Source organism: Astatotilapia calliptera, chromosome 6 (assembly GCF_900246225.1).
Source record: "Astatotilapia calliptera chromosome 6, fAstCal1.2, whole genome shotgun sequence".
Classification (NCBI taxonomy): domain Eukaryota; kingdom Metazoa; phylum Chordata; class Actinopteri; order Cichliformes; family Cichlidae; genus Astatotilapia; species Astatotilapia calliptera.
The window spans coordinates 19,565,891-19,587,655 of record NC_039307.1 but is presented as its reverse complement, the minus strand read 5'-3'; the positions used below and the strand labels follow the sequence as shown (position 1 = coordinate 19,587,655).

Here is a 21,765-nt window from a genome sequence, read left to right as displayed (position 1 = left end):
GAAAAAAACCTTCTTTTATTCCTTGAGAGGTTATAGGAAATAATAATAAAGAGAGGAGGAGGAGAAATGCGTTTACACATTTAGACAACCTTATAAGGTATTCACAGAATGTCAAAAAAGACTTTCTCCAGTGGAGGTCAGCTGACTCTTTCTTGCTTTAAGGAAGATCTGAAACTGTACGTGTTTGAGATGTCTCTGCGAATGCTGTACAGGACTGGGCAGTGAGTATTCCCAGTAAAGTCTTAGTAGATCAACAAATTGATCCCTTATTACAAAAACAGTAGGGTCAGGGGTGCCCTGTAGGCTCCAGGAGGGTCAACTGACTGCCTATGAATGACTATGAGCAGGCTCGTCTCTTCTACTTAAATTCTGATTATGAATTTTCTGATAAATACATAAAATCTGTTCACATGTTTTACAAAACATATGGTTGGGAAGTTTACTGGAGGAATTAAGGGTGATAAAGGGGGCTATGATGTTGTTCAAGTTATGTAGCCCACCGGAGCAAATTTGTAAATTGTGATTTTGGATGTTTTAATTAAATAAATCTAGTTCCATTTGACTCGTTGCTGTGTATGCTTTCAAGAGCAATAAGTTCACAGTACCCGTTAGTATGAAAAAAGCCTTTGAAAGCCAGAAATGTCCTTAATGGGAAATAAAACAGAGCACACTGAACAGTTGTGAGGTACAAATTCTTATTTTGGAAAATAAAATAGATAATAGACATCAAGAACTCATGAAGAGCTTATCACAAGGATAAAACACGTTTCTTATTTCAGGTGAATGGTCCTCTTCATTCAGCCACTGCTATATCTCAACGTAACATTACTGTATTATTAGCCATCTGAAATATAATGAAAGCACGAAGAAACCTTTTGCATACAGAACATAAAAAAAAACATGGTACCTCAGCACTGAATGATTTGCAAATCCACTGTTAAGTTAATAAAAAGGGGTGAGATTTAACATTTCTTATTCATAGAGTTAGAGCAGACAGGGACCTTTAGTCTCTGTTCTACAGTAAATTTCCCAAAAGCTCTGACATTTTGATGAAGTGTGACTCAGTAGCGTCTACAGTACATCATTCAAATCTCTGTGAAGTCTTCCGAACTCCGTCCTTCCAGTTTGTTATAAATTTAGGACATCCAAACCCAGGATAGTAACACATCTGATGCTATACGAAGCAAACAGTCTACAGAAGCTTTGCAGTACTTCCTCCGATGAATCCACTAAACGTGTAGAGCGGAAATATGAAAAATGACAATACATAAGCGCTAATTGGGTGAATGACTTCTTTGATTGAACAGGTTTAAAAGTAAATAACAAATCGATTAAACACAGCTGATGGTAAAGTTCATGCTGCTTGTCTCTGAGCTGTGGCTGAGCCCAGCTCACAGGGTCATATTACTCTGCCTGCGTTTTCCTGTCTTTCATAAAGAGCGATTGCTTTTCAAATTGTGCTCTGCAGCAGACGTCTGCATAATGAGACTTCTTCTATCTGAAAAAAAAATAAAGCAGTAAGGAAGCGAGTCGCCGTCCACGTTAGCCATTTGGAAATAGCTTTGTTTGATTTCACAGAATGAGACTCTCCACTCTTCACATTTTTGTATTTATCTCTCCTGTATTGACCTATTTATATTTATGCTGGAGAAAGCTGCGAAAGTGCGTGCGTGTGTGTGTGTGTGTGTGTGTGTGTCTTTCTTTATTTTATGCTGATGGAGAGAAGTTGAGGACAGGGGGACAGGTTCAGGGGACAGCACGGTGTTTTAGGGGGTATCCCTGCTGGGGTAATGTGTTTAAAATCTATTACCCCCACAGCTAGGATTAGTGTGTGTGGGAGAGTGTGTGTCTGTGTGTGTGTTTCCCCTAAAGACGCAATCACTATGGTAATACAAAAGCCAGTGGATTAAATGGTTGAAATTTTTTTTCTATTTCATTTAAACTTTGCCTTTGGAGGGAAACACACACACACACACACACACACACACACACACACACACACACACACACACACACACACACACACACACACACACACACACACACACGCACACACACATATGTTTAAGAAACCTGGGGAACCAGTCCTGATCTTTCTTACTGTTTTCTGCTCACATGCAGCATTTCTGTTGGTGGATGCAGTTTAATCATTTACCCCAAATTCCAGGATTCTGACCTGGCCCGGCTCACGGGGTCTCACAGCGTGGTGTTTACAAATGTATAAATGGTGTAGTCTGTTTAAGTGCATCTTCTGTGATATGCTGCTGACCTGCTCAAAATGTATTTCCAGTCAGTAGAAGCTTGGATATTTTCTACTATAGGAGAGCTGAAAGAAACTAGATGGACACAGATCATGTGCATATATATAAATTACTCTCCTTTGCAGTTTTGCCCTTGTCAGTTGTGGCTGCTGTTTAAATCTGTTTATGCAACTTTCTAATAGACGGCTGTAGTTTTCTGTGACTTATGGATACAGAAGAAGTTTATTCAATTATGCAAAGGTTCAGCTAGTCTTTTCTTCTATTCTACTTTTGCTGTCTTTCATTCATTTCCTTGTACTTTCATCCCTTCATCCCTCAGAGGGAATATTAGCGGTGTCTTTCGCTAAGGGGCCAAGGCAAGGCCTTGGTCAATAATTAATTAAAATCCCTTCATTTACTCAAAATCTTTGCTTAGCCTGCCCCTGGTGAAATTGGGCAAAGTTTGCACTTTGGAATAGTATTATTATGCTGAGCAGGATAAATCACAGGCGGGAGAGAAAACAGATGTATTTGAGATAGTAAATTAACTAAGCTAAGCCAGCTAAGCCAAGGGCCAACAGCTGTGGGACTGCAGCCTAGAAAGTGTTGCTGAAGTAACTATTTCTCAGGCAAACAAATGTAAATGTACAGAAACAAGCTGTTAATGGCACAGATCCAGCATCAATTTACTGAATGAGAAGTGATGTTATTAAAATAAAGCTCATCGAGTGTTTAAGTAGAATGGAAAAGCACTATATACGAACCAATCAATTGACCTTTTCCCAAAATAGAGGAAGTAGCCTCTAACTGCTGTGCTGCAGACTAGACTACCTTAGTGCTGATATGAGGTGTAAAGATTGTCTGAAATGCCCTTAAACAAGCTGGTTTTTGCTGCTACTTTATACAGTGAAGCTGTTAAGTTTTTGTGTTCTTCTGTCTGATATTGTTTTGACCTTTAACTTGAACCAAGTCTTGGTCAGTCTTTGATATGCGAATATAAGGATAATGGATCAATTTGTATGTTTGATTGTGTTGAAAAAGTTACATCAAGATCTTTGACTCTTGCCTATCCAACTGTCTGCCATGTATCAAGAATGTAATCAGAGGAAATGAGAGGATTTTGTAATTAATTTCCACTGAGTCCTTTTTTTTTTTGGTTGCATATCGAGTTAGATTTCAAGGTTATCTTTGATTTCAGTGCAATTTTTCATGCATTTCTTTCTGTTGTTCCTCATTGGCTTCTTGCCCATCTCAAATTCTCATTCTCTTCTAGGACATGGTGGCGTGAACCAGCTTGGAGGTGTGTTCGTAAATGGCAGACCCCTCCCAGATGTAGTTCGCCAGCGAATAGTAGAACTTGCCCATCAGGGGGTTCGGCCGTGCGACATCTCACGCCAGCTACGAGTCAGTCATGGATGTGTCAGCAAGATACTGGGCAGGTAAGAAGCCGACCAGCACCTACACTCGTGTGTGTGATCAAAACACATCAACCTCCTCATTCAGTACTTTAAAGGATCCCTTTTCACAATAAGTTAACCTTTAAACGATGCAGTGGAAGACCAAGTATCTTCACCTTTACTTGTTGGATTTATTTGTGTTTTTCTGGTTAGTTTTTTTTCCATCAGGTGAAAAGAACACACACAGGCTGGTTCAGCATGTGTCAGACTGAAGCTCCTGTAAGGTCATACTGACTCCTTTGGTGTCAGTTCTGCTGTGTTCTTCAGTTTCCTCCACATGCACAAGCTGCGTTTTCCAAAGTGCCTCCATTTTCGCTCTGCTTCTTACTTCTCTCACACGGTTCTCTGCTCTTTTCTTGCTTTTCACCTTCCTCTCCCCTCTCCTTATATCCTGTATTTTTTTTGTCCCCCCCCCCCTATATTTCTGTGTCTCTCCTCACTCCCCCTTTTCTCTCTCTTTCTGTCTCTCCCTCTGCCTTTTTCAAAGCTAAATTCAAGAGTAAATCCCTGTTCGTTCCATCCCTCAGAGAAGAAAGGGGGACAAAAGGGAAAAGATTCATCACTTTTTGGAATTAGCATCAAAATGAAAGTGGCACCATATTTCTGCACCAAAAAAAGACAGAGGGAGATGGAGAATGGGAGAAAGACATGAACAAGGGACACAATCAAAAGGGAAAAGGCGTGTTAAAGAAGACGAGTGCAGGAAAAAGAAAAACGAATGAGAGACAGAGAGACCATTTGTGAGGACGGAGGGGAAGGATTAGCTACAGCGACCCTCAGCTATATCAAAAAATGTGCTGCTCATTGTTCTCCCATGCCTCTCTTTCTCCGTCTCTCTCTTTCCGTCTTTCTCTCTCTATCTCTCTCTTTCTCTCTCTCTCTCTCTCTCCCCTTTCCTGGCCGTTCAACTCACTGAAGCGTTACCATGAGGGGGGAGGAGGGGAGGGGATCGAGGGATGGAAGGAGGGAGGGAGGGTTGTTTTATCCTCTCCTCTCTCTCTGGTGCCAGCAGAACAAAAACACCAACTCTACCACCCTGTGTGTGTTTGTGTGTGTGTGTGTGTATTGGCTCATCGTTGTGCAGATATCAATAACTACGCTCATTTATTCACCAATGATTCAGCTGTGAATAATTTAAATAGTTTTCCATTTGAAAATAGATTGTTTTTCCTTTAGCTGTGTTTATACTCCAGCTGTGAATAGTCAAAAATGTGGAACACACACACTCACACCCCCCCCCCCCCACACACACACACACACAGAAAGAAAGACAAGGAAGTGCACATTTACAGGAACTCGCATCTTCACGGAAAGGATTACTCTACCGTACAGTGGAGAGAGAGAGGGCGAGAGGAGAGCAGCAGCAGGTTTAAGACTGACTGACAGCTTGCATCCACACACAGCATCCCCCCTTTTTTCTGCAAGCTGTGTAGCGCATTTGCTGTCCTCCCACCCCCTGTCCCCCCCATGCCCCTTCTGCATGCAAATACATTCATGACATAGCCATGGTGGACATGAAACGGTTGTGTGAGTGCGTCCCGTGTGCACATGTGTGTGTGTCGGTGCCATCCTCTTCCTGCATCTGCGTAATAACGTGAAATTGCTTAAGAGAACAGAAGCCGATCGCGGGACGAGTCAGGCCCTAAAAATGTTGCGTGACAGGTGTTTGAGCTTATTGCATTTAGCCTTTCAGCTGACTCTGACATCTGCAGCGAAATCGGCAACATTATGTAACTGGCAGTGAGGGTTTTAGCACGCCTTGATTTAACAAGGTGTATCCCAACGAGAGCAGAGTCTCTGTTTGCGAGAAGGAGCTGAGCAAATCAGTCAAAGATACAAAATAAAACAGAAATAAAGAAAACTAAAAGAAAGGATCAAATATACAGAAAGATTCCCTCGAATTTGCAGTATATTTGACCAGCATTATCTGACCGGTGTGAATAAATACAAAGTCTTTGATACAAACTCTATCCACACACAGATTATAAATACACAGTGCAATCATTAAATCTTCAAGGTGCTTTCAAGAGGAAATATTTCCACGGCAATATTTCGATTTAATACAGAACCTTTTTGGTTAAAGAGGATTTTAAGCCTATATAGCAGACACATTTGGACCTCATCTGGGGTACTTTCCACAGCTGTTGGGCAGGTACATCCCTAGAAAGTATTATGTGGCCAAAAATATCCCAAAAGTTATGACACAACTGGCATCAGGCTCATTTTAAGGAGAACTGTGACTGAATTCACATGTGGGCAGATATGAGCCACCTTTGGGCCAAACATTCATTGCATTCTGAGCAATGCAATATTCATAAGTCCATGCAGCGCATGGGCACTGAAGCTGTTTTTGCGATCTTCCCTGCTTTATGCGATGTGATTCCTCGCCACATCAAAAGATCAGCCCAAACCAACACGGAGTTTCAATTGTCAGAATTACCCAAATAAAAAGTTCTGTTTGAAATTCAAATTCAATTAAAAAAAAAAGATGCAGCTGATGGAGGATTAGCAAATAATCACACCCATTTCATACCTCAAATTAAGCAAATTAGGACAAGAACCACAAGTGATCAAAAAATTTGGACACTAAGAAGATTTACAGGCTACAAAAACTATTTTAATTGACATGGCAACATGACAGACTCGGGGGGGGGGGGGGGGGGGGGGGGGTTAGCTGTCTATCGTGAGTGGAAAAAAGACCTTAGACAGGAGGAGCACGTCCAATGTTTGGTGTGTAATCCAGAAATAAGTCCTGACCACAGGAGGGAAGGTCATTCCTCTGTTGGAGAGCTTGAAGGGAAAATAGCTGAGTCCAAGTGGAGCAATGTTCAAACCACCACCAAGAGAGGTGAAGTAGAGGGGCAGTAAAGCAGAAAGCTGCTTTATGTTATATCTGGGTTCTTTGGAGTCTAGATTCCCCTTCTACTCGATTTAGCAGTGAAACAGAACTCCCAATAATTATTTCAGCATATTTGATTCTGTCACAGAAATTACCTGGCCACTTTTCAGCTTCAATAGGTGAAAGAAGAGGAGTTAAAGGATAAGGACACCGATACGAGAAATTTATTTAAAAAAAATCCTTCACATTTGTATCTTATTCCTCTCTGCCACTGACCTACATTGTTGTCCATTCGCTGTTAAAAACACAGAAAAAAAGCCACACTGTTGGGCTCTGTGTTAGTTTATTCACTGTCCTCGTGCTGTGAAGAGCCTCGAGATCTGACTCCACACCTGTTGATGTATATTTGAGAAAATGAGGAAAGTATAGAAGAGCACCAACCTAATGCTTTTAAAAAAAAGCATGTTCAGATTCTTATTTGGATGGAAACTTGAACTGAAATATTTTCAGATGCGGCGGCACAATCTTGATTAAGTACTTTAACCCAACTAAACTCGGCCTTGTTTCTCTTTTATGTTTTTTTAATTAAAGTTTTTTTTCAGGTTTGGATTTGGCACATTTTAATAAGGAGCTGTATGCATAAAAAAACGAACTAAAAACAGAATTTGCAGATTTCATATTCCATATGATTCTATTAATTTGTCCTCTCGTTCCTCTCCGTATGATCAATGCAAGTGTCTTTTAATTGGCAGGTACTATGAAACGGGCAGTATCCGCCCTGGGGTAATTGGGGGATCCAAACCAAAGGTTGCTACACCAAAAGTGGTCGACAAAATCGCCGATTACAAACGCCAAAACCCCACCATGTTTGCCTGGGAGATCCGGGACAGGCTCCTAGCAGAGAGAGTTTGTGACAACGACAGTGTTCCCAGCGTCAGCTCCATTAACAGGTACGACGGTCTGCATGCTTTGTGTATGTTTGTTTGAGTTTGGGCGTATAGCAACAGGTACAGCCTATTGGTAGAGCTCAGAGCAATATAATACTCTGTGTTTTATGTGTGTGTGTGCCTGTGTGTGAGTCTGGGAGTGGAAAAGAGAATAGTAAAGAGGCCCCAGTCTCCATATGTATGAAGTGGCTGCAGCTCAGTGGTTCAACACGATGGTACAATGACAACCCTTTCCCCTGAGCATAGAAGCAGAGAGAGAGAGGGAGGGATGGTGAAATAAGAGAGAGAAGGAGTGAGCAAAAGAGGCAGACAAAAGGGAAGGAAGGTGTGTGGGGGTAAGGAAAGAAACAGACACAAAAGGAAAGGAAAGAAAGGAAAAGGGAGAAAAGGAAATGAGAGGAGAGGAAAAAAGGGGAGGAAAGGAAGAAAAAGGAAAGGAAAGAGGAAGAAAAGGCTTGCATGAGCAGCCAAGCAGGAAGTGTGAGGCCCCTCTGCCATGTCAGCCTGCCTCAGCCACTTCACACACACACACACACACACACACACACACACACACACACACACACACACACACACACACACACACACGCACAGACACATATACACAGTTTTGCTCCCACGATGGTCATGTTCTCTCTGTCACTCAGGATCTCTCTCACGCACACTCACACAAACCACTTCACACACACTAATATCCCCTCTCTCCTCCTGCAGGATCATCCGGACTAAGGTTCAGCAGCAGCCTGGTCAAACGGGCTCAGTGTCGGCTCACAACCTAGGTAGGTTGCTGTTCGAAAATCCTGTTTCCAGCCATCAAAGCCAATTTTTTTTTTTAACAAAAGAAGTGTTTTTGTGTAAAATCTCTCCGGAGAGGATCTTCTGTGCTGAACAAGAAAACAGAGTTTCTGGACCTGTGTGAAGACAGGATGCTATGTGCCACAAAGTTCCAAATCTACATTGCATCCTTACAGTCAGCTTTAGATTGTCATTTTCCACGTAAGAAGTATGTTTAGGGTTTGTTTCTTTTTTACCAGAGTTTTGTGTGATGGTCAGGTTCATTTAGCCTTTTTGGGCCAACCGAGAGCTGACTGAAGAACGAGTAAGGTAGTGTACGATCAAACAAAGGTGACCGGCTGGATATAAAATAACAGTTACATATTAAGCTTTCATATTCTTGGCCCATCCGCTATGACGACTGTAACCGAAAGCACACTGGTAACATTATTACAGTAGTGTACAATGTAACTATTAAGACGTACAATAGTCCCAATAACAACAATCAAAGGGATCCACGGCGTGAAACCATGTCATCCTAAATATAACTGTTTCATAAATAAGTCAACAAAAATGCTCAAGTCATTGTAATATCAAAGCATTAGAGATCTTTATCAGTTCCTTCTCAAATGGGTACTAGATTAGCAACACTGGCAAGCATTTAACTCTTTGATTATTGGAGGTTATGACTGGAAATTGATTATTTACAATGATATTCAAGTTCAAAGCGAGGATGCACCTGGTGAGGCATATTCTCACGGGCTAGAAAAGATCATATTTACGGTTTCTCAGTTACATCACCAAATTATTACTTATAGGTTAATGGACTTCTTGTGACCTATGCACCAAACTTTACACTATGCATATTCATAAACACATTTTTTTTCATCCATATTGCTACAAGCAGTGATTAGTGGGGAAGGATACACAGCTTTCTGCCCCCTTTGTCAGATTAATTCAGCTGTGTTTTGTTTGAGCAACATAGTAGTTTGAAAATAAGTTTGAGTATATTAGCAACAGGTAAACTTTTGCTTTAGTTTCGATTAGCACGAGTTAAAATTATGTTAAGTGCAGCTGGATGAGATCCAAAACCAGACAAATATTAAAGGACTTATCGGAAGGTTCTCATTATATATTTTTAATAAAGGACCCGTAACCTTTGTCAGTATACAGTTAATTATCCTGTTAGACACTGAAAGACTATATCTGTGGCATCTATGGCTTGAACATTATTTCCTTTTATTCGATGAATATCGCAGTGTACACACAGATACGATAGCCTTTCTCTCTCTTCCTCACTTTGCCCTGCAGTGGATTGTGTTTCAGAGTCTCTCATATCTTCATAATCGCACATTGTCTATTAATCTAAATTAATTTCACACACACTGCTCCCTGACTCCTGCCTTTTACTCACATTTAAGCGACACACACACACACACACACACACACCCTAGATGCAGTGAGACACACACGCACACGCTTACAGATTACACAGATAAATGGGTCCCACTCCCAGGCGGAAAATTGAACATTTGGATTTGCAGAATAAAAGCGTTACGTTCTGATAAAAAAAAGAGTGAAAAGAAAGAGAAAGGAAAATCAGATAATTGAAGTGCTAAATCAAGTGATGGGAATAGGAGGGATATGCATTCATTATACTCTCCTTGTCGTTAGCGAAAGAGTAACGGCTTGAAGGGACTTTGATCCTCTGGTTTACCTGCCTTTTTTACCCCCTCCTTCTTCTTTATTGCCATTTCAGTCTTGTCTTTCTCTGTTTGGGGGGTCTGCTGGGAGAGGGGATTAGTATGTCTGTCTCCACACCTTTCTGTCCCTCCTGGGATACCATACTGTCACTCAGCCCCACGTCCGCTTACAGGGGTACAGATAAGGGACCAAGAAGTGAGCGACTGTATGTTTAAGCCTGTGCCTGCGTGTCAGGAGGTTGCAGGATGCGTGTGTGTGTCCGTGTTACTGAAGCGGTGACAAGTATGTCGCTGTGTCACCCGGCAAAGAACTTGTCTCCTCCAGGGGGAAGATTAAAGGAAGAGACAACAAAGAGCAAAACACTAACAGAGGCTGGTCTTTTGTGTCTTTTCCTTTAGTTTCAATTTAGCCGATACAACCGAGTGAAATTTAGAGAGAAAAAATGGACTTTTATTGATTTTTTAAAAAAGAATAATAATTAAGATTTATATTGTGTGGCAATCATGCCACAAATATATGAATAAGGACACTTGATTGTTGTTTTTCAAGCCTGAAAGGCATCCGCACACACAGACACACAGAAGAATTTCTCAGAAAGAGCTTTGTGCACAAAAACTATAGCTTACTGTTTATTTTCAATTAAATATTTGTGCTTTCAAATGAGATCCAAAGACACATGCAAATATATTGGATTCAGTTCATTTTGGTGAGTGTTTATAGAGTTTTGTGACACAGTACATTAAAATATACAGTCTGTGATATTTCAGCAACAGCCAGAAATTCATAAAACACTTTGCTGTCTTCTTTTTCTTATCATTTTATCTGAGATGTGATCATAAAGTAAAACATGAACATTTTAAAAAATACACTCTTTTCTTTATAAGTAATTGTTTTATTGAAAGCAAATGTTTCAGTGAGTTAAAGAGTCACTTATGCCTTTTTAATAAAATCACACAGCTTACAAGAGTAAGTGTCCACATAACACAATAAATGTGTTGTGCTTTCCCCCATTTTATTTTACAATAGGACTCTGAGATTAAGTAATTCCTCATTTCAGTCATCTGTTTTTTGGGTGTTCTTTTGCTTTCTCAGTATATCCTTTAAAGTGTTGGCATTGTCATGTGATCTGTCTGCAGCAACGTCCGTGCCAGCCACACAGGTCTCAGCAGTGACCAGCGACTCGGCCGGCTCCTCGTACTCCATCAGCGGCATTCTGGGTATCAGCTCAGCTGCTGATGTAGGCAAGAGGAAGAGGGATGAAGGTGAGCAAACAGTTATGCTTTGTATATGTCCCACTTTGCTAATTTTTCCTGGTGGATGCACAAGGCACACGAGAATCTAACACACAAGCAACAGCAACGGGACATGTGAATAAAATATCTTCATTGAGGAACGCAGATTTATTTACTAACAGTGTTTCATGGGATAGCAACCCGAGAGGCCAGCTCATGCACGCACTATCGATCATATACTTCTGTCATACTTGGTCAATGTTGCGTGCTAATGTATATGCGAGCTTGTGTATGTGCTCATAGGTACTGGATGTATATATTTGTGTACGCTGATATGCCTCCACGTGTTTGCTTGATTGTGTGTGTGTGGGGGTGTGTGTGTGGGGGGGTGTCAGTGGCATTAAAAAGCCATCACACAGACGGTCTCCTACGGTAAATGAGACAGGACCAGATGTCGGAGCGAGAGGGGGTGACAGAATGCCACTGGGGGCTATTTCGCTCTCTCTCTCCCTGACACACACACACACGCACACACACACAGATACAGTGTGGGATCCTTTTTCCCACTGCTGATGAATTTTCAGAACACTCCAGCAGGTTCCAGGTGAATCCCAGGTGCACCTTGATATGCTCGGATTCAGCCCACTTAACCATCAGTAGAGTACAAAGACTTTAGACCCAACGCAGACATAGAGACATGCACACATATATCATTGATACACTGGATCAAAGTTTGACTTACTATGTGAACAGTTTGTCCATTGATAAATGAGGTTTTAGCTCAATCCAAAATAACAACAAATTGCACTCTCATCCTGTTCAGCGATCATCCGCTGGTTGGGGTTTCCTCCGTCTTTCTGTTGCAACTGCATAAAACGTCAAAATATGTTACAAAGTTAAGGTTGAGGTAGAAGACTTGGTGTATCCATAAAAGCAAAATGTGACATAGTGTTCTAAAAGCAGGCTTAAACACCCGGTGAAGCTTGAGACACACTCTAGACTTTAAAAACTGGGGCAGACAAAGAACCTACACGATGAGGAAACTGCCTTTTCTCACATTAACACTTGAAACAAATGTAAAATGGCAATTTTCCCTCACATTTTCCACATTTCGTATTCATTAAGTTATCTCGCATGCACACCTTGACTTACCTTGATGTGCATGTATGATATCTGCGCAACAGAACTGAAGAGAAACAAATCAAATTCAAATGTTTTAGATATATTCGGTTAAATTTTACACTAAGTTTGACGGGACTCTGATTTTAGTTGCTGCTCTTGAATAAGATCAGAGCACTTGCACAGAGCACAGTGATTGTCATGTCCACATTTTGGCTCACTGACAGAGTAAAGACTGAAAGATTAACAGATTCACCTGTGTTAGTGATCATAAGTCTGAACGGCCACAGTGAAACTGGTCTCTGACTGATTTCATCCATGCCTCTTTGACATAAATAATATGAAGTATTAATCCACCCCATTCTGTGCTGTATTGTCTTCAGCAGAAACTCTGCAGTCAGATCTGTTGCTGAAGGAAAGTATCTGTAGCCTAATTAGCGGTATTATTGTTTCACTTTGTTCTTTATGTGCATGACACACTACACCATGTGCTACATGTGTGGTCTGTCTGCCGGTTTTCTATGACTGCTGCTGGACTTTCCATTTCACAGTTCGAATCGAAACATTGTATCACTTCTCGTTTCATTGAAGCATTCAGAAAGCATCATTCGAGCATTATGTCTCTCCGTGTCACGTTTCGCTTGTGTGTTTTATCTGCAGCGTTTCTGTGCCAGAGGTCTGCGCGGTTGGCTCTGTGGTCTAATTAACAGCATTGCTAATCACAGCTTCCATTAGAGCAGCCCCCGCTGGATAATGACACACACACACGGCAAGGGGCGACAGGGGGAACAGCATGCACAGACATGGACAGACAAACACATACACAGGCAAACAATAAGGCAAGCTTCTGACGACGAGTCACGGCCATATGCCCGTCTTTGCAGACATTCTTACACACGGAGAAGGAAGGCATAAACCCACAGTACACTACAGTGACACACCGGACATCACCAAGGCTCTTTTGTTGACTTTGTCTGTCTCTCTTTGTACAGGTGGATATATCACACATACAGCAATGTGACAGTTTGTGTAGTTCAGAACGCATTTAGAACAATGATACCATTGGTCCATTTTTTGGTGGGGCAGGGGGGGGGGGGGGGGGGGGAGCCTTGAGTCAGTCTGTTGCAATTTTCCTGATTTTTTTGTGTAAAAAATCCCCAAACACACTGCAGCTCTTATTTTTATTTATTAATTCATTTATTAGAGCAGGTTAATGTTAGCTGAATCCTCTGATGATCCTAAGGCGGCATGGTCTGCATGCTTAATAAACAGGCATTTTATTACATATGCAGCCCATACTCTTTTAGTGAGCCTCCTACGTGACAGAGAGGATTAACAGTGGCCATTGACTCTTTCCTAAACTGGTATGAGAAGTTATACCTTTTCCTAATGATTAAATCCACTAACCCTGCTGATAAACCAGTACAACTAGTTACAAATTGCTTCGCAATGTGCTTAAGCCATAAGCTTATACTGGAGCATGTGGAGTGACCACATAAACTGAACAAAAGAAACCTTTTGACCACAAAAAACAAGTTGTTACTGAAAATATTCTGTCCCACTACATCATCTGCTACTCTGCCAACATAGCCAGTAAACTGTACCAACATCAGTAAACATACAGAGTGGTTCATCCATTGTTTTGTAGCTGACAGGCTGTTTGCTAGTGTAGGTAAACCTCTTGTCTAATTCCCATAATTCTCACATCAGTCAGTGGTATTCTTTGCATCTGTCTCACTCAATCACCCCCCATGAAGTTGAATTTTAACTTGGTACCAACTCATTTTGTGCCTCCACCAATTATTTAGTCTCTCATTGCTACATGTTGTTGAACTCCACACTCCCTGGTGTCCACAGCATCTCAATTCCTGCAGCAGATTGTGTTTACTCTTTGAATTAAATGTGTTGTGGAAAATATTATGTTTTCAATAATGGAATGTATCTACAGAGACAGAGGTATAAATAAAGCAAATGATATTCTAGCTCACAAGAGGCACCCCACTGACTCCTCAATTGAACTGTTGCCATCTGGTCAACAATATTGCCCCCTCGATTTGCTAAAAACACATCTACATTAGAACGTGTTCTCCAGGCCATTGACTTTTAAAACTGGTAAAACATAAATCAGTAGTTCTGGTGCTGAGCTGGTCTGGCCATCCTAATCTGTTGCAAGGTGCGCAGTATGAGTGAAATGATGCTTAGTTTGTTGTGATGAAATTGCTGTTTTTTTTTATATCATATCATTGCATATCATATCTGCTGTATGTGCTTGTGAGGACGTCAATGCGTGCAATGGAAACTGTTAGCCATGAGCATATCAAACAGCTGCTGTGCACGTGAACACAGGAAGGAGGGATCAGTAGCTTGTGTTGTGTATGTATGTGTTCTTGTGTGTTGGTAGGAGGAGTTTGTGGGGGTAAAACCCTGTGGTGACCTGTGCCCCCAGCCAAAGCGAGGGGAAGTTGGGGGTGACTGGGGCCAGAAAGGAGATGAATGGGTGTGAATGGAAGAACTTGACTTCTGGGGCCAAAAGGGGACTATTGTACCTTAACCTATTCACTTTACACATTGAAGCTTCTGCTGCTGCTGCTGCTGCTGCTGTGTGTGTGTGTGTGTGTGTGTGTGTGCAAGCATCCAACATGCATGTGGAGTTCAGGACAGGTGGGCCGGTCACTAAAGGGAGTGCTGTTTTTTTCTTCCTCAAATCTGTGAGGGGAAATCCACTCTCAGTATTTTTAAGTCATGCACATTTTTCAAAATATAACAACAAATAGTTTCAATGGCATTTACCCAGAATGCCAGATTGACCTCTCACCCCCTTGTGCATCCACTGTGACATGAGGCAGCTTACAAAATAAAAGATGCTGGGAGTGAGCAAGAGATGCAGGGTGGAGGGAGGGGATCGTCGCCCTTCGCGCGTAACTCCTCCCGGCTTACAAAAACTTTGATCTCTAGAGTTTGGATCAGGCACATACACACTCTCACAGACAAAAAAAAATCATTACACACACACATGCAGGGAAGAGCTGGGGCTGTGAGGTCAGACTTGTGACACTTAGGCTATCAGCATGATTATCTATGTCAAGAGCAAAAAGGAGCACACTGGTGGTGTTCTAACCTCTGCAGACATGCATGTATAAGCAGGCAGGAAAACAGACAAATAAGTGACAACTCATCTAATTCTTTAGGGTATTTGGATTTAATAATTCAACTGCTTCTGGATTCTTGGGAAAAATGGCAGCAGCAGGCTGTTATGGAAGACGACTGTGATGGAGAGAGAGCAAGAGAGGCAGGAGGGAGGGAGAAAGAGAGAGACAGACAGAGAAGGCGGAAGAGAGAGGAAAAAGGCAGAAAGGAGAGAACAATAAGGGCTCATTGTTTGTTTTGTTCTGCTCTGAAAAAGAGGGAAGAGAAGCGCTTCCCTTCTGAGACTGAATCACAGAGATAGAGGCAGCTGTGTGTGTGTGTGTGTTTGTGTGTGTGTGTGCGTGTGTGCGCGCATCCAACAGTGAATAGGATTTAACCCGTCACGGCAATGAGTTTCTTTACCCATCCATGGATACAATGAGACCAGCCGGATATCAAGCTACCCACCCACCCACACTCACAGCCTCAATCACATCCATACCAAGGCCCATGCATGCACACCTCAAGACAGACACACACACACACACACACACACACACACACACACACACACACACACACACACACACACACACACACACACACACACCTTTACACAACTTCATACAGATGAATGAACAATATTGATTATCATAAGTAAAAGCTTTGTTCTTACTGCTCGATTACAGCAGGTTCTGTCATCTCCCCTGTTCTGTCTTTCTCTGGTTCTTTGTGGATGCTCCACCATGACAGACACAGGTCAGTCTTTCAGGGTGCATTTGTGTGTGTGTGTGTGTGTGTGTGTCTGCGCACATATGAGAGAGTTTGTGTGTGCAACAGAGAGAAAGCAGAAAGCAATAAGCTGGCTGAAATGGTGCCATCAGAGCTACATGATTGATCAATTGAATTCCATCATGGGGACTGGCCGGTGGGATTAAATGGGTTGCCTTGGGTTACCAGGCTAAAGCATCATACTGGCTTTATCTCCCACCCTGATTGGTCTGTCACTGGAGACCTGGACCATACACACACTACTCCCAGCATCTGTATATGAGTGTGTGTGTGTGTGTGTGTGTGTGTGAGAGAGAGAGAGAGAGAGAGAGAGAGAGATTATGATCAAACCTCTGTTTGTGAGAGAGGGTTTTGTGTACTGAAGATGTAGAGGGAGGTTTAGTGTGTGACACAGCACTGTAGGATACTGTCTGAAGATTTAAAGGTTTGCTAGAAGTCTTTGAATTGATCCAAAGCCACAGGTTGTGCCAAGACTGATCCTTTTTATCAACTTTTGAAATTTAGCTAACACACATCAAACTGTAAGCAAACATTTTGCAACCAGCTTTGGTACCGTTATACAACTCTGGGACTGTAATCCATCCATCCATCCATCCATCCATCCATCCATCCATCCAGGAAAGGTTTTCAGTCTAACCTGGTGCATTTGCACTCACACCTATAGCCAGTTTAACCTGAAACTTTTTAGACTATTGGAAAAAATCCATCCAGCCACATTGCGATCACACAAACTTCACACAGAAAGGCCACAGCCCACAAACAACTTCAAACCCAGAACCTCCTGCTTAGAGGAGAAGTGCTAACCTCTATATCGTCACAGTGCCATATGCCAATCTACCAAATGTTTTAACATAGTCTTTGTTCTGCCTGTCACTCTTGGATGTGCACAGAGATCACTTAAATAATGAACCAAAACAACGGAAAAAGTGAAAAAACAAACAAACAAACAAACTGTCAGTTTCCTTATTAGGCTACTGTGGATGTAAAATGTACACTTACATAATCCTCTTATCTTGTACAAAGGATCAATTAATTCTGACTCCTCAGGTATACTCACAAAACACCTTATTTTCCTCAATGTAATCTAGCTAAACTTGCTTACTTAAAACCCATTGCATCTTTGCTTTAAACCAGTAATTCTTGCTTATGTCGTAAAACCTTTTTTAGATTATGTTTTTAGGAATGTGACTAGAACAAATAAAGAATGAATAAGATTAAGTAAAACTATGTTAAAGAGGAAACCTGTCATTCTTATAGATTACTACACTGTCTCAGCTCAGTCCTTAGTTGAAACCTCAGTTACTTCTTTATGACAAAGTGAATTATACTCTGATTTATCATCTATTTTATACAGATGGGTAACAACTATTTAACAAAATGAATACAATTAAAACTTGAAAACTAGTAAATAAGACCACAAAGTCATTAGGAAAAATGTTTCCTGCTCATAAATGAAAGAAGAAGTAATTTAAAATTCTCACTGACTTATACAATCAGATTAGCAAAACTCACTTCTGTAGTTTTGAAGTCATTAAATCTGAAATACTACATTTTAACAAACACTCAAACCTTTATAAAAAGAATATAGTCTCCCCTGCAGTAGCACAGGTCTCAGTAACTACATGTAGTGGTATTAAAAGTTATCCACAACTACAGAATTTCAAAACAGGAAGCATCCCTTGAGGTTAAATATGGTTAGACAGACATTTTTTTCTTTCTTTCTTCAGTTTTTTTATTTATTAGAACTAGTCTGGTGCAAATGAATCTGTATTTTCACTCCAAATGGAAAAAAAAAAAAAAAAAAAAAAAAAAAAAATATATATATATATATATATATATATATATATATATATATATATATATATATATATATATATATATATATATATATATATATATATTTGAAGCCCCCTCCCCCCTCTCCACCTGTCTGTCATATCACTACCCTGGACACACATTCACGCACATACACACACTAAACACAGTGACCCCCAGGACTAAAATAGGCTCTCAGGAGTGGTTTGGAACGCTGAATTGGCTCTATAGTGGGGATTTTCACCCTCATCCCCTTTTTCTCTTTATCTTTTTCTCTCGTTCTCTCTTCTCTAATCATTTGTGGGCCGCGACTCTTCAGAGTTCTTATAATTGTCTCGTTCAGTCCCTCAGCCTTGCAATAACTGCAGGATACGAGAGCTCACAGTCTAATACTGATACCGTGGCAATATATATTTGTGTGGATGTGTGTGTATGTGTGATACGACGAGAGGGGACGGACAAGTGTGTATATATGAGAGGAGAGAGTGTACTTTTTAGAGATCAAGAAGGAGAGACAGCGTATGCTTGGTAATGGATTGCATTTGTATACCATTTTCTCTGAGCCTCCACAATCTATGAAGTCGCTCAGTCTTAAATCAGTTCACTGGAGTTCATTTGAGTCCACTAACTTCTTTCTCCACATCTGTCTTAGTGATTTATATTGTCAACACACGCTTTCACTACTCCCTTCATTCCTCTATCGCTGTCTGTCTGGGTTTTCCCTCCATAACATAAACCAGACTCGCAAAAGCTTCCTTTTATCTTGCTCATTTCCTCTCCCTTTCAGTTATCATTCCTCTCTTAAAAATTCTGCATTTACAGCCTGTCTAACCCCTCTCCTTTCACCTGTCCTCTCTGTGCAGGTTTGCAGGAGTCACCGCTGGCCAATGGACACGGCCACAGTGGGCGGGACTTCCTCAGGAAGCAGATGAGAGGGGAGCTATTCTCGCCACAGCAGATCGAGGTATTGGACCGCCTCTTTGACAGACAGCCATCCTGTCCAATCCAGTCCAGCTCTGACCTCTATGTGAGCCCTGATTCTGGCAAGGTAAGGGCGAGGCATCGTGCAGGCTCTGGGCTGAGGCTGAGGTTGGGAAGAGGTTAGGAGTCAACAAGAATGTAGTTGTGGGCTAATGAAAAATAGGGGCTGTGACAGGAGATAACCGCTCATGAAAAACAAACAGGAGCTGACTAAAGCAGAAGTGGCGGTTCCTGTGTTATCACCTCACGGCCACCAGACACAGCAGTGTACTTCAAGTCACTGTCACAGCACAACAGCCATTCAGCCATCCTATACTGTAAGTCTTTTTTCGCTGAGTTCAGACATTTTTTTTCTTACTGTTTACAAGACCATGAAAAGATCCAAAGCAACAAATATGTTTCCCGCCTAACAAGTGCTTTGTCCTCGTTCAAAGACATACATTTTTTTATCCTGCTAACTGTGGCCCTTCACAACCTCTGGTTATAGTCAAGAAAATAATACATGGGCCTACCTGGGATGTAGGTGTAACTGCAGCACAGAGGTTAAAGGGCCTCTCATCCTTTTCAGAACGTGTGTTTTTTTTATTTACAATCTCTGACAAAAAATAAGCAGAATATAAAAAAGCATACGCTTTTTTTTACACCAGGGTATATGTTTTGATTAGAAGACGGCCTACTTTCACCAACCTGGAATCTCCAAATAAAAACATCCAAGAACTAATGCTCAACGGTTGCGTGCCACACATGCAAACAAAATTAAAGCAAACAGCGCTAGACTAACACATTGTTGTTTTTGGTCTTTCCATCAATAAGAGCAAAACTGTTGAATGGCACAAGTCACATCGTTTAAAGAGACAGTGTGCAGGAGTTTCAAACTGCCACCAATATGACAGTTATTTGGGTTTTCCAGTGGACACAGGTGCAAATTTCTTTTTTTTTTTTGTTGCTGATAGTGAAAAAAATGTAAGGCAGGAAAGCTTAAAATGTAATGGACTATTTTGGGATTTACATAGTACAGAAGCCAGATTAGTTTGTAGTTTATCAGTTAACATTTAAGGTTTATCTGACTGTCGTATAAAATATTTGTCTCTGTTTTTAGAAAAAAAAAGCCTGCCTGCTATGCCTTGCCATGCCATGTCAATGTTGCTGACTGCTGTCACATTGCACAACAAATAATCCCATTTTAAAAAGCTCTCTCTCTATCCAAGCGCTTCACTCATCCTGTCTTTTCCCCAATTCTTTCATGTTGCTGTGAGCTCTCAAAGTGTCAGCATCAAGTCGTGTTTTCACTGTTGGCTTGACAAACCGCTGTGAGTTTCTTTGGTCTGATAGACACTGTGATGAGTCAGACCTGCTCTATTGATGTTCCTATAATGTAGACACACTACAGGGGTTAATGAACATATTGACCCGACTCTCATTATGACCTCACTTCCTGCTGCTTGGTGGGACGGCAGTGCCGCTGTCCGCATGCTGATGCGTCTTGGGAATGTGCGTATGCGTGTGATCGTTTGCATGTGAGAGAAAAAGAGAAAAAACGAGACAAGAAAACCGAGAGCGAGAAAGGGTGTGTCTGTGTGTCCTAATGTTGCATCTAAATTGACCTCCCGCCCTTTCTCAGGAGAAAATTAATGTAAATCTGAGTGGAATAGACAGGTGTAAGTGGTATGCTGAATAACAAAATGACAACAAGCTAGCATTTGTATTCTCTCTACCTTTTCTCAGATGCCTTCTAATCAGCAGCCCAACGGTCAATATTAAGGAAATATTTGGCCAATGTTTCAAAATGAAATTTTTGTTTCAGCGAGCTTTCAAGCTGACACTGCTTCTGGTTTATTTATTCAGTCAGTGCCAAGGGCAAGAGTACAAGCAAACTCCCGAGTAGTCGGAGTATATGGAAGCATAAATAGGCTGCAGCCTTAGACCTACAGGGCAGAGTTTGGCTTTTTAGTAAATTCTCTTTCCTCTGACCGACATGGGGACTTGAGTGGCACAGGGCGAGAGGTCGACAGGGATTGGCTGTAGTAGCTCTATAGACTGGGACTCAAGACTATAATACCCATGATTCATAGGTCAGTGTCCTGTCTGAGCCTGGTCAAGCCACTGGGGTCGGTGTCTGGGATAGGGGAATCAAACTGGGGTCAAACTGGCTTCAAGAAGTGCATTACAAAGAGACCCAAGCAATCACAACCACATGCACACAAACACACACACACAAATCTACATGACTATCTAGTCCTCCACCTCTGCTAACCCCCCTTTTTCCCACTGGGAATGATTGACACTCTTAGCCTTAACGCTGACAGCCACAGCTTAGGCTCTTTGGTATGTGGGCTGAGGTGTGTGTACACGTGTGCGTGAGTGTGCACAGTAACCACTATTGGTGGGGTTATGGTCAAGGGGGGTCACCCTGCCTTGCGACTGACATTCCTGACAGATTTGTCCCTGCTGGTGATGTTTTGTATGGGGTCGTCTTTTACGAAACGCGTGTCAGTGTGTGTGCATCGGACAAAGACGTGTCCAAAACTGTGAAAACCAAAGTAAAGACAGAAGAGCAAGAGGCTCAGATTCAGGTGTTATACTAATAAACTGTAATCTCAGTGGTTACGTCAAGCTCCTCATTATTTTTTAGCTTTCTTGCACTAAAACATGAGGCTTACTCATTATTTTGTCTTCCTTCGTCCCACTTGAAGAGACCAAAAGCAATACCGCTCGCAAGCAAATCTTATTTTATCTGTC

The 21,765-nt window shown here is 41.5% G+C and overlaps 1 protein-coding gene across 4 annotated transcripts in view; it reads left to right on the top strand.

The window, feature by feature from the left end:
• pax5 (paired box 5) overlaps positions 1-21,765 on the top strand; it is a 57,014-nt gene that overhangs the window by 11,172 nt on the left and 24,077 nt on the right. For 2 of the 4 annotated variants that reach the window (XM_026170918.1, XM_026170919.1), the window contains exons 2-6: positions 3,514-3,679; positions 7,289-7,486; positions 8,198-8,262; positions 11,098-11,223; positions 18,909-19,009. In XM_026170918.1, coding sequence (XP_026026703.1) covers positions 3,514-3,679; positions 7,289-7,486; positions 8,198-8,262; positions 11,098-11,223; positions 18,909-19,009 — 656 coding nt within the window. Of the gene's footprint in view, positions 1-3,513; positions 3,680-7,288; positions 7,487-8,197; positions 8,263-11,097; positions 11,224-18,908; positions 19,094-21,765 lie in introns of all 4 variants that reach the window. The other 2 variants (XM_026170916.1, XM_026170917.1) reach the window with 1 other exon arrangement.